Source organism: Halichoerus grypus, chromosome 14, assembly GCF_964656455.1.
Source record: "Halichoerus grypus chromosome 14, mHalGry1.hap1.1, whole genome shotgun sequence".
Lineage (NCBI taxonomy): Eukaryota > Metazoa > Chordata > Mammalia > Carnivora > Phocidae > Halichoerus > Halichoerus grypus.
This window is the reverse complement of record NC_135725.1, coordinates 76523883-76537754: the sequence shown is the minus strand read 5'-3', so window position 1 is coordinate 76537754 and position 13872 is coordinate 76523883. Positions and strand designations below refer to the sequence as shown.

Here is a 13872-nt window from a genome sequence, read left to right as displayed (position 1 = left end):
TTTCCACGAGGTTCTCTAAGTTCCAAGTGGCTGCTGTCGGGGTCAAGTGCTGGTGGAACAAAGCATTGTGCGAAAGGCACTCTCTTAAATTCTGCAGAAAACCCAGTGAGTCTGGCAGTGAGCGGGGCCATAAGAGAGCACAGAGACTGCTGGCCCCTAGGAGGGCCTGGGAGACCCCCGGGAAGGGGAGGGTCCGGTCATGGGGAGAGCCCACCAACAGTGGCAATGATGAGGTGCTTCCCTCCAGTGTCTTGCTGATAGAAGGATCCCAAAAAGGAGGGTACATGGCAGAAAACTTCAAGAGGGATATTTGTGGCATGTGTGTGGATGTCCTGGATCTTCCTAGCAACAACTAAAGAAGACAAAGACTACTGAAAACTTGACCCCTCCCCCAGGTATGTGTGCTGATTCTAAGGTGATCTGTGCACCAACAGGCCGTCAGGGTCTGGAGGCCCACATAAACACACATACACACCATGTCTTTATCAGATGTGTGGCCTCGGGCACTTGTTCAATATCTCAGCATCTTTGTTTCCTCGTATGTAAAGTGGGATGACATACTTAAGACAGTGCAGGAGTTCAAAGGACATGTGCTGAATCGATGCATGAATATTGGCCTTGATCTTGGGCTGAGGGCACAAACTTCCAGTTGTATGATGAATAAACACTGGAGTTCTTATCTACACCATGGTGACTATAGTTAACAATACTCTATCATATACTTGAAAATTGCCTAGAGGGTAGTTCTTACATGAGCTCACAAACAGACAAACAAAAAGTATGAGATGATGGATGTGTTAACTAACCTTATTGTGGTATAATCACTTTGCAATAATACATGTATCAAATCATCACTTTGTACACCTTAAACCTATACAATGTTACATGTCAATTATGTCTCAATAAAGCTTAGGGGAAAAGACAGAAACAAAGTAAATTGGCCTTGCCAGGCAATCGTAAGATCAAATGAGATAGTATGCAGAAAAGACTGTTAAAATCATAAAGCTCCATCTACATCAAAAGAGTTGTTCTTTGCACCCCCAATCTGTAAATGAGCTTCCCGACTGGCTTACCTTCTGCTTCTCGAGGACTCCAGTGTCCTGATGGGCCACAAGGCATTGGGGAGGAAGCATTGATGGCATACTGCACCAGGATTCTCCCTTCCAGGCAAAGGTCACATGCTGATCCCAATTCTCTAGGAGGCCAAGGAAAGAAGGGAAATGCACCGACTTAGGAACAGTTGAATGAGCTCCTGATCCGGCTAGGCCTAAGGCACCAGGGCAGAAGACATAACAATTCCTTGCTACCCCATCCTCCTTATCCTTGCCAAAGTTTTCAGAATACGACCATGAGTGAAATTCCTCCCCATTGCCCAGCAAAGATCTTGTTTGGACTTATGTGGCTTCTGTCCTGATGGTAGATATACTTCTTTAATTTCAAGCAGTACAGAATCAACAGGCCAAGGACTTACTACCCATACTAATCTTAGTTTCATCAGACATCCAAAGCTCTACTGAGGATTTGATGTGTGGTTGTGAAAAAATCTTTAGCTCCATTTGACCTCAAATTTTATTCTTTTAACAGTGTTTGTCGGGTACCTCCCATGTGCCAGGCACCATCCTGTGTCCTAGGTATTAAATAAAAAGAAGGCACGATTCAGTTCCTTCATCTGAAAATGAGTTGGCTGAACCAGATGATACCTATAGAACCTTCCAGGCCTGACATTCTGGGAATGGATGAATCACCTCTGATTTAACAATCAAAAGCAGCTTCCTTACCATGGCATCTAATTCATTTTAGCAGCTTTCCAAGGGGCAAGCCAATCCCTTGAAGGGAAGAGCCCCAGAACTGGAATATTATGGTGGCTTCCTCTACTGTCAAGTGTCTTATGTATCTGGATTCAATCTCCCCTTAGCTACAACAGCCTCTGGGATCTTGCTTGTTCTCCAGACTTGGCATCTGTTTAGAAGGCAGCTGCCAGGAGGGGAGAGGGATCAGCCCATTATTTCTCAAAATGCAATGGTCCTGCCAACACCTTTTTCATCATTCCTAGAAGGACCTTTATCCTTTAGCTACCTGAAAGATGCAATGGAGGAGCCTTATAGCTTTCCCTTCATAGGGAAGCTCTATAGCCCCTGGGTTCACATGGTAAGAAAGAGTACGCTGGTGAGCATCAGTCTGCTGGTGTTCCCTGTTCCTCCTCCACACAGCTGCCAGGGAGCTCATCCCCAAACCTATAACTGAACAGATCATTCTCCTGATTATCTGCATATATGGTGGCCAACATATGCAGAAGGACGGATGGATGGACAGATGAGTAGCTGAGTGGATGGATGGGTGGGTGGGTGGGTGGCTGGATAGATAGATGGATAAATACCAGTCACTGAGACATGTTGCTAAGACTCATAACTAACCTAGTCTAGACTCTCAAATTGTAGATTTTGCATCCTCAGCTTTATCAGTGTTAATATGAAATCATACACAGGTAGAAATTTTGCAAGTACATTAATATCCAGAGAAAGGAGAATGATGAAATAGTCTAAGATTAATATGTTCAATGAAATGGTAAGCAGTCGTTACAAAAATATTCTATGAAATCTCATGGAAAATGTGTAAGATACAATGTTCAGTGAAAAAATCATATTCAAAACTGAATTTAGAGCAGCTTCTCAATGCTGTCCAAATAACTTCAACATGACAAACTATCAACAGCAGTTTCTGGGTGGCGGTATGAATATAGGATGATTACCCTTCCCTTTTTATTCCTTCTGGTTTTCTGAATTTTCTATATATTTTGAATATCTATGAATTACTCCTGGACTAGCAATAATAATAATTATAGTAATACACTTGCAGGTGGGGAATGAGGAGTGGAGAAAGAGACTTCCTCACTCTGGAGGGCGGAGTTCCATTACAACGACCACAATCCATGCCTAGCTGCTCAGGGTCACATGACTGGCTCTATGATGACAATGGGATTATAAAAGTTCTGGGATGGAGTCAGGAACCACATGGACCTTAATGGCCACTGAGCCTTTCTTTCTGCTTCTTTAGATGCTCTGTTTTAGATGATGGTCATATAGTCCCCTGTACATCAGTTCTTGACTCATCCTAGGTTTCTAATAAATACTTTGATGAGTGACTAAACCATCATCCACCTGACAGTAAATATGCCTTGTTTGCCCAGAGCTCCACAAAGTACCTTCCCTCATATTCAGTTACTGATTCACATATTCATTCACTATTTCATCTGTTCATTCAGTGAGTAGTCATTGAACCGCCTCTAGTTGCTAGCACTGTACAAGTTCCAGACTTTGACTATCCAAGGGGAAGTAAATCAGGTGTGCTAGCTACACCTCATAGAGCTTGCAGCCAGATGGATAGCATATAAACAGATAAGTAAATAGATATAAAATTATGGGTTCATTAAGTTCTAGAAGGAAAGTAAATGGATGATGTAGGCAAGAATACTGGTGGGGGAGGTACACTGGGCTAATTAAAATTGAAACAGTCATGAAAGACCTTAGTGAGGGGATGTCGTCTATGGCGAGAGCTGAAGGATGACATAAAGAGTGGATATAAAGCATTCCAGGGGCAGTCTCAGGTATGTAAAGGCCCTACACAGGAAAAGGCTTGGTCTGTAAGGATCCCAAAGGAAGTCTGAGTGACAGGAGTTATGAATGAAGGAAGGAGTGTTAAGAGAGGCAGCTGGACAAGTAGGCAAGGACCAGATCATGGAGGTCCAGTAGACCACCCGGAGATTGTACATAAAAGAGTTGGGAAGACACTGGAGCCACTCTAAATCAGGGAGTGACAGGATCTAATTTACATTTTAAAAAGACTGGTCTTCATGCTGAATGGAAACATGGATTGAGAAAAGAAGGACTAAAGTAAAGGCAAAGTAGGCAACTAAATGCAATGGTGTGATTCTGGGCAGTGGGTGATGTTCCCATTTCACAGACTAGGAAATAGAAGATCATGAGTACAAAGTAATCATGCCAAGTTCATAGCTTGTAAAGTCACTGAGTAGATACAGGCTTTACCAAAATCAGGCAGCATCCTACACATCCAGGGAGTATATGTTTTCTTATGTTTGGCATTTATTTGATTTTTATTTGCACCTGTATCTACATAGGCACACAATGACACACACACACACACACACACACACACAGACACTGAAATCACAGTAGTACAAGATGCTAACACTGGAAGAGATCATCTTTCTTACCCACCTTCCATGAGAATCAAAGCCTAAAGCTCAAGTCTGTGCTAATAATACAGCACCCAGCAGCCACATGTGGGTCTTTGAATTTCAATTAATGAAAATTAAATAAATTTAGAAATTCAGTTTCACACTTGTCACATTTCAAATGCTCCATAGCCAGTTGGCTAATGGCTACCATATTGGACAACAGAGATACAGAACATTTCCATTACAGCAGAAGTCTTATTGAACAGTGTTTCTTTAAGATATCCACTGTGTGTGATGAGTTAACTTCTCTCCTGTGCATCTAGAATGGTACTCGTTATGCACCATTTTTGGGAGAATTGAGAAAATAGTTACTCTAGTCATTTTCTGTGTTCTGAGATTTGGGATAGGGAGCTTGGTTGAGAAAGGCCAGATGACCTTTGGCTTACAGATCAGAAAACTGAGGCTGAAGAGGAGGAGGAAATGAATGAGGTTGAAAAGACTTCAGACCCAAGTCTTTTGGGTCTTAGTCCAGAATTCTTTCTAATACACCACCACCAATTGTTCAGATAACTGAAACCATTCAGTCAACACATGTTTGCAAGACAGATAAAAATAAAGGAGTTAGAAAACCCAGGGGTGGCCTTGAATTATTTATTCAGTTGCCCATGTGTGAGGACACAGGCTGTGGGAGGATCTGAATATGTTTTCTTAAGGAAAACCCTTGTATTCTCTTAGACCACAGATGTGAGGAACAGCAGGAGGACGTAGGGATAGCCAGGGGCGAGAGGTTGGCATTGATGGATGCAGTGGAAAACACCAGAGATTTTGCAGGGAAAGAGAATTTTCAAGTAGCTAAACAGCTCTGGGAAACTTTGTACAAGATGGGAGCTAATATTTCTTGAGCATAGAGTGTATGTGCTAGCAAATCACAGATGTCACATCTCTTGGATTCCCCACAAAAGCCAGGCAAAGTAGGCACAATTATGGAAGAAGACTCAGAGGGTCAGAGAGAACCAGAGAGGTGAGATGGCTTGCATAAGGTCCCGCAGACCAGGAGTGGTGGGGCTGAGAACAGAGTGCAGACCACTTGCCAGCAAAGCTTGTGCACTCTGCACCAGGCCAGTCTGCATGAATATAAACTCTGAGGGCATGGGAGAGTGATAGCTCCATGTCTTTACAGCAATTTATTGAACTTGCTGATCGACTTCCTTTACCCTAGACTATGGTCTATGTAGCTGTTAACCCTAATTAGACATGTTTCTAAAATGTCCATTTTAATTTAACATATGATAACTCCGTTATGAAATCTCAGACTGAACAGAATAGCTATTGTATGAGCCTCAAGTACCAACTGACTATAGGTTATTAAAAACATATTGATTGAAGCTGAGGGTACTATGTAATAGAGACATATCTCATTACACAACAATTAACCCTCCAATAGGTTTCCAACAATCAGATGGTATTTATTTAATGGACAATAACTGCTTTATGAAATACAAATTAAATACATACACGGGAAGCTTCATTTACAAAACTTCCATTTTTAAGTGGAACTGAGGCCAAGGCTTGACCAAAAGTCTGATACTTCTCATCGCCACAGAAAAAATAAATAAATCTACAGGCTGCTGGAAAGTCTGCTCTGAAGTGTCACATGACGTTTCCCAAACCCAGCTCTGAGCTCCTAGTGAGGGCGGCTGGGGCAGGGGAAGGCGGGCGGGGGGGGGGGGAGGTGGTTATAGAAGGCCAGGGAGTGCATTTCCTTCCCCCATGAACACATTCACCCAGCTGCCAAACAAAGGTTCTAGATTGAGGGACTGATGGCAGTGGAGAAAATTAGAGCCCAAATTTAACGTGGTACCATGATCTGATATGTATTTGTACATACACACACAGGCACATGAGAGCTCCTTACCACTTTCTGTGGATCTTTTGAGGGGAGGGGTAATACCTCCTTGATAATTTAAGTTTTGGAAGGACTTAATGAAAGCACGTGCGGCCCAAGACAAGACGTTGCAAAATGTGAGTCAGAGCCCAGCTCCCAGCACCGTCTATGGGCTCTTGGTCAAATCTCCTAGCATCTTTCACTCTAATTCCTGCCTTACCTGGCAAATGAGGAAGATGATTCCCCTTTCTATTTTTTTTAAAGATTTTATTTATTTATTTGAGAGAGAGAGAGAGTGTGCATGCGAACGAGGGGAGGGGAAGATGAGGAGGGAGAGGGAGAGAATTCCAAGCAGACTCCATGCTGATCGCAGAGCCCAATGTGGGGCTCAATCTTGCAACCCTGAGATCATGACCTCAGCTGAATGAAACCAAGAGTCAGATGCTCAACCTACTGAGCCACCCAGATCCTTCTTGACGATTCCCCTTTCATAGTTACTGGAGAATTTGCATATAAAGCCTTAATACAGAATATGACCCGGAGTAAGGACTTGATAAATGGCAACAACCATAACCACAGAGAATTATTAGTTAATCATTAGCTGGTTATTACTTTCACCATCATCAATGGTATATCATCAGTTTTGGACAAAATGCCCCTAAGAAAGGCTGGGATGGGGGTTAATATACTAATCAGCCCTAAATTGTAGCCAAGTGTAGATGTCATCATCTTAATCTGTTTTCCTGACTCTTCAGAATCTGTTTCCCTTAAAGCTTAAGCTCCTCAGGGGGTCTCAATCCTGAAAGGCACCAAAAGAGGCCTTTGGATTCAGGTCCCTGCCTTCAGGCCACTGAGGCATCATTAGGCCCACTTTCCTGTGGGAGAGGACCAGTTAAGGAGGGAAAGTGACTTGCCCAAGGTAGTACAGTTAGTAAGTGAAAGACAGGGGAGCAAAACTCTTGCGCCTCAGTTTATCATCCCTGATCTTCCAAAAATTCTACCCTCAATTCTACAACAAAGTCCTAGGCACAAAAATTCTAATTATATGTATTCATATATTCAAGTGTATTCAAGTATGTGTATTCACATATGATGTATGAATATATACACATACACACCTTCATATATAATATATGTTACACATCTATCACAATTGTGCTTTGACCAGAGGCAATTTCAACTCCTGAGCTCATGGAGATGAAGCCAGCATCTCTATCCCAGAGGATGTTCCGGCAATAAAAGTTTCCAGGTGTTTCATAATAAAATAGAGCCAAACATCCATTCATTGAAAGCATGCATCTTTACTTATTAATTCCAATGAGCACTCGTTCATTTATCCCGACTCCCAAATTGACCACGTGTCTCTATGGACCCATCACCGCTAGGTGCTAGGGGCTCCTGATGAACAAGAGCAAGGACGAAGAAAACAGCTTCCCTTCGGAATCTCCCTCGTCTTGGCAGGAGAGAGAGGGATCAACACTGCACAGGCCACACTCACCTTTCAAAGAAGTGGCCATCGATGGGCGGAAACCACTCCAGCGTCACCGAGTCGGTCGTGTGGCCCACGATCTGGGGGGCCAGGGCGACAGGAGCCGGCTTCCTGGAGGGCTGCCAGCTCTGGTAGACCAGGTCCAGGTAACAGTGCATTCTGGCAACTTGATTGGGCGTGAAGGAGTCCGTGCAGTCGTCATCTGCAAGTGGGCAGAGGGCGAGATAAGAAGCCGCTGCATGACGTCTCCCGGAGGGGCCGGCCAGCCAGCCCCCTAGCCCTTGCCAACGCAGAGCTGGCCTCTTCCAGTGCTCAAGAGCTAATGGTCTGTGAAGAAGTGAGTGCAGTCATCACTTCTGGAGGCAGGTAAGAGGGAACAGGAGGGAGGGGAGGGTGGATGGGCCTCAGTGGCCCAGAGGTCACAGCTAAGGACAAGGGCCAAATGGCTTTCCACGGGGCCCCCCCAATCCCTGGTCAGTAAGCCATGCATTCCCTTATGCCATCCCTCCCTCACCACTCACCCCAAATCTCCCAGTCATTCATTCCTCCACTTGTTTAGTCACTCACTCATTCCTTCACATTCATTCATCCGCTCATTCATTCACTCTGCTGTCCATGGAGGCCATGATACTGTCCTTCAAACTAACCTTCTGGGCATCTATCCCATATTCTCTGCTCCGGGCCAAAGGCCACAGAAAGATGAAACTGAAAAATGTTCCTGCCCTCGAGGAGGGACCATTCTAGGTATAGAGTGAAGGCGAGTCTGCTGTACGAGACAAGGTTATCAGAAGACTGTGAAAGTCTGTGATGCTGACCACTGATGAACAAGAGACAGCACCATGGGGAAGGACAGTGACCCAGGGAGGCTTCTGAAGAAGGAGGTACTTGAGGTCACCCAGACTGGAGGGCTAAGATGGGGAGAGAAAGGTCAGGGGCTGTAGGAGAGGGAGCTGCAGGCCCACAGGGACATGGAGTCCTTTGCAGCGAGCACAGCCAGAGAGGCAGGCAGCCCTAGGAAAAATCCAGGCTCAGTGTCCATGCTGGGAATGAGGACAGTACTGTCACTTGGCTATTCACTGTGTGCTTAGTATAAGCCAGGCATGGTGCACTGAGCTTTGGACACATTTAACACTCCTACTATTTGGTGAGTAAATACTACTATTTGCTCCATTTTACAGAGAAGGGAATTGAGACTGAGAGAGGTCAAGCAACTTTTTTACAATCACAATGCTAGGGATACATCTGAGATTTGAACCCAGGCATTCTGGACTCCTAGACCATGTTTCTAATCAATATGAGAACTTCTTTCTGTGCATAAATGAGACCCTGTATGGGAAAAGTATCCTGCAGGTGCTTGATAAATAGGATTGTGAGCCCAAGTCTGAGTGGGCTGCAATACAATCTCTTAAATGTCTTTAGATCGAATGACCTTCAGCCCTATGCTCTTTTCTACAATGTGGACTAAAGACTGTCTGAGACTCGCCTCCTAAGGAAGGAGCCTGCCTCCTGTCTACTCCTCCACCAGCTTCATTCAGCTGCTCTAGGGGCAGAACAAGGCACTATTTTGGCTTGGTTTCCGAAAACACCACTTCCCAGAGGTGTCCACCCGGTCAGGGTTTCCGCAGCTGGGCCCCAGATGGAGGAGCACGGGGCTCACCAGATCTTAAAATAAACCTGCCACTGGGAATCCTGCAGCATAAACTCACTTCGCCTTATCAAACAAACAGAAAATAAGTTTGGGCAGGTGCTGTGTAGTTGGATGAACCTTGAGAATCCAGGTTGGGGAAGGGACAGGAGTGAAAGGAGGTTATACACAGAAGCTCCCTCTGATCCCCTTAGTAATTTTTGACAGTCGATCCCTTGTCCAACACCCTGGGCATGTCTTTCATAGCTTTGGAGAAGGGAGAAGAGCCCAGTGTCCCTTAGCAAGTACCCTTAGTCACATACATCTCTCTCAAGTCCACATGCAGCCATCTAACACCTTGGATAGCAAACATCCTATGGTTCCCCATTGCCTGGAGAATAGAGTCCAGACGTCTCAGCCTAAGAAGGGCCAGATCATCAGGTATGTTCTTCTTTGTTCCTATGAACTTTGAACTTCTTAGTGAAAAAAAGTACCCTCTAGAAAAGCCACTGAATAGGTCAGAGGCAGGGGAAGGGATAATGGCTAAGAAAGTATGGCTAAAGAGCTAGACCAGTGTGTGAGGGATCCGGAGTCAAATGGGCAAGTGAATTCATGCCCTCAGCGCCTCAGTTTTCCAATCTGTAGGTGGAGATGATGAGGATACCAAGAATGTTCATCTCAGAACTCCACTGAAGGCTAAGGGGAGTGGAGCACAAAGAACCATGATAAGAATGCAAAAAATTCATTCTCTTTGATCTAGCAATAGCACATTCAGGAATTCAATAGACAGATATTCATGAACAAACGGGAAAATATAGGTATGAGGCTATTTTTTGAAGCATCATTTATAATGGTAAAAATATCAGAAATAACACATCTGTCTATTCATAGGGGAATGGCTATGTACGTTAAGGCATAAGCACCGAATAGAATACTAATCAGTCCTTTCCAAAAGAAGGAAGTAACTCTAAAACTCAGGTCCCACAGGTATAAATTGGGGACATTTAAATCAACCCCACTCCATAGAGTTGCTGTGGGGACTCAGTGAGCTGGAACACATAAAGTATTTATCAAGATGAATAGAGGAGAAAAACAGCATTTTCCCCCCTCCATACACTCTGGTTTGTTTGTTTCTTTCTTTTCCCCAAAGAAGTGCATTTTCCTTTCGTGACTTAAAAATTAGCCATTTCCATGTTTGTCAATAAAAAAGAGTATGAAAAACAGATAGGTGGCAGAACTTGGTAGGGGAACAGAAATGTATCTGAACTTGAAAACAGAAGTCCAAAAACGCCTGTCCCAGGGTACATCACTTAGAGACTTTGCTGCTATCAGAATCTTATGGGGAAGGACCAAAGGGTTTCCGTTTATCACAAATGCTCTGTCTCAATTAGCTCATGTCTAGAGTCAGCCCCTCTTGGCTTCCTGCCTCCACACGTTTCCCCTCCCGACATCTGAGCTCCAGGACCAGCCAGCCCATCTTGTTCTTCAGTTCCCATTTTATCAGCAGAGAGGACTTCGGGGATCTCATCACTGTGGAAGCCTGCACCAGCCCCCACGCTGTCGGGGCTCGGCCCGGAGTTTGCTAACTGAACTTTGTTCGCCAGAACACATTACCCTCTGTAGCATGGAGACTGTAGAGCACGGGGGGTCAAGCCAGGGGGCCAGCGCTGCCGTGTGCTGTGGAACCAAGAGCAAGATGCTGCCCCCCCACCCCCACCCCGGCCAGCCTCGTTTTCACCCACTGTAACATAGGGAATAGTGACGTAACCGCCTCCTAAAGCTAAAAAGGGCATTTAACAAGCTAACCTATGTCTAGTGTAGGGATAACGGAGCTGCCCTTCATAAGAGCCCCTGCCTTTTTGGTTTTTATTAAATAATGATAGTGATACTAATAGTAATAACAATAAATGATTATATTCACTGTAAAACATGTGGAATATGCCCAAAGTGTTACAAAGAAATAAACATCCCCCTAAACTCATTACCTAGAGATAATATAATTAGTATTTAGTACATAGGTCTATGTGTGTGTATATGTATATTGCACATGAATATTTATAATTCTCATTATCAGAAACACATTTACACCATATATATACACATACATTTATATATATACACACACATTTATACATATATATGTATAAATGCATATACGCATATATGTATATGTATATATGTATGTATATAGAGAGATACACACACACATACATATATACATATACACACACACGTTTATATGCCAGGTCTTACACGGTACAAGGCTCTGTGACCATGTTCACATTGAAGTGTTAAAAAATAATCCTACGAATTATCATTTATTGAGCACGAGTTATGGTACCAGGGACAGTTCTAAATCCTTTATCTGCATGAGTACACCTACTATCACACAGGGTAGGTGTGATTACCCTCCATGGTATCCAGGAAGTAAGTGAGGCTTGGAGAAGTACCTTGCCTAAGGTCAAAGGCTAACGCACAGAGGCTTCACGGTCAGTGCCTGCACTCCCAAACTTCGTGCTCTGCACCACCATGTTTCGCCGCTTCTGTTTACACCTCTCTTGCATCTTCTACGTTATCATTAGCGGCCACATAATATTCTATCATATGGATGCCTTGTGATTTATTTCAACAATCCATGCTCACTGGACTTGTAAGCAGTTTCTAATTTTTCACGCATATAAGCATTTTTTTCTTCACGCCTGGCAGAGAGTAAATACCTAATTGATATTTGGACAATGAACATTGCTAAGAACATTCTTACGATTAAATGCTTAAACAAATCAACAGATTTCTTTCCTTCAGATATATTCCTAAGAGCTGGGATGGCAGGGTCGAAGCAGATGTGCATATCGAAAGGCTTTGACACGCAGAACAATGGTAACAAGACACCTGCTCCTGCAGGCTGGACAAGGCCTGGTTTTCGCACTCTTGAGGAAGCCCCGACTAGAGGGTGCTCTTGGGAGGCCTCCTATTGCCTATCATCTTCAGGAAGTAGAGTCTGGGCTTCTGCTCTTCATCTGCCCAGGACTTATCCAGCAATGCAAGATGACCATAAGCTCCTGGTGCTGAACTAGGGCATGCCCCCATCACCTGCCTGGTGTTTGCTGGAGCTGAGCACTTGGGACCCTCCCCACCTGCCTTAGCATCAGAAAGAGAGCCAGATGTTTATTGATCAATAGCACAGGCTCTGCAGTGAAAAAAGGCTTACCTTCTTCTTCTTGTGCGACCGTGGGCAAGTTACCTAAGCTACATTAAACCACAATTTCTGCATCCATAAAATAGGTTCAGTAATAATAGTCCTTATTTTGAGGATTCTACAAGAGAAGCCTATGAAGCGCTTCACACAGTGTGCGGTGTATCCTAGGCACTCGATAATGATTGTAGACCTGTGCTGACCAATATGGCAGCCACCCGCCAGGTGGGGTTATTTCAATTAATTAAAGTTACTGAAGATGAACAATTCAATTCCTCAGTCTCACTAGCCATACTCAAAGCGCTCATGAGCTACATCAGGCCAGTGGTGATCACACTGGACAGCATGCACACAGGACATGCCCATTTTTGCAGAAAGTTCTACTGGACAGCACTGTTCTAGACTTTTCGCTCTGCGAGTGACCAGGCCTGAGGAAGAAGCACCCAGGAAGGAAGGAAGGAAGGAACTCGGAGCAGTTGACCCAGCAGGGTCTCCACCCTCTGGCCTTGACTGCACAGCCCCTGTGCATAGCTCTCCCTGGTCCTGAGAACCCGATCCTCTTCTGCATTTTGAATTTCATCCAGCTGCTTTTGTCACCTCATCTATCAGAGATCCTAAGGAAAACAAACATTTCAAAGCTCGTGGTCGCCTTGAATATGCTTTTGCGGGTGTAAGTTTGTTATCGTAGCTCAGTGAATTAGTTCTGCTGTTAATGGGTCACTGAGCTGAGGGGTTCCTTTAAAAAAACAACAGTAAATCAATCACCCTTTAGATCTGTACAAAGAGGAACAAAAAAAAGATTTAGTTTATAGGGGTCTGGTAGCTAGTGGCAGCTCCGAGGCCCCTAAGCGTCCGGCAAACTTCCAAATTCATGTTATTGTTTATTTTCCATGTGCGTTGAGCTGGCCAAGGAAAGGTGCTACAGAAATGGAACGTAAGCAGGGCTGTGTGAGGGGACAGGGCACCGGATGTGGGATGTCGGCTTGGCTGGGAAGGGGAGTCCAGTAGGAAATCTGCTTTTTAGGAAATACCCAGCACTGTGGTCTTTTTAAAAGACCTAAACCTAAAGACCCCTTTCTGGTGCCAAGGTTGGGCTGTTGACCCTTCCGGAGACCTCGGGTTTGAATGGTAGGAGCCTTAAACTGCAGAAGCCCCCAGAGGTCATCAGCCCACATGGGAAAGCAGGAAGACCTATTGAGGATTATCAAATTCATGGGGTTTCAGCAGCAAAATCCTCTCTTCAAATGCAATCTGAGGCAAAAACCAAAGAAGAAATGGAAAACTGCGGGAAGAGGGCTTTCCTAGGTCAAGCAGAGATGGAGACCTACAGCCCCACACAGGAGTAGAAGAAAAAAAATGTCTGGAGTCAGATACGTGACCTGGGACAAATGACTTTAGTGAGCCACAGTATTACCATCTGTAAAATGGGGATAATTTCTACCCCACACATTTGTTGTGAGTTAAATGAGATAGTGTGTACTAATGT

The 13872-nt window shown here is 44.3% G+C and overlaps 1 protein-coding gene across 1 annotated transcript in view; it reads right to left on the bottom strand.

Moving 5' to 3' along the window:
- Positions 1–13872, bottom strand: part of PAPPA (pappalysin 1) — a 240753-nt gene that overhangs the window by 168036 nt on the left and 58845 nt on the right. Inside the window, exons 5-6 of the mRNA XM_036087337.2 lie at positions 7579–7771; positions 1074–1195 (exon numbers count right to left, since the gene is read on the bottom strand). Of these exons, the coding sequence (XP_035943230.2) occupies positions 1074–1195; positions 7579–7771 (315 nt within the window). The remainder of the gene's footprint in view (positions 1–1073; positions 1196–7578; positions 7772–13872) is intronic.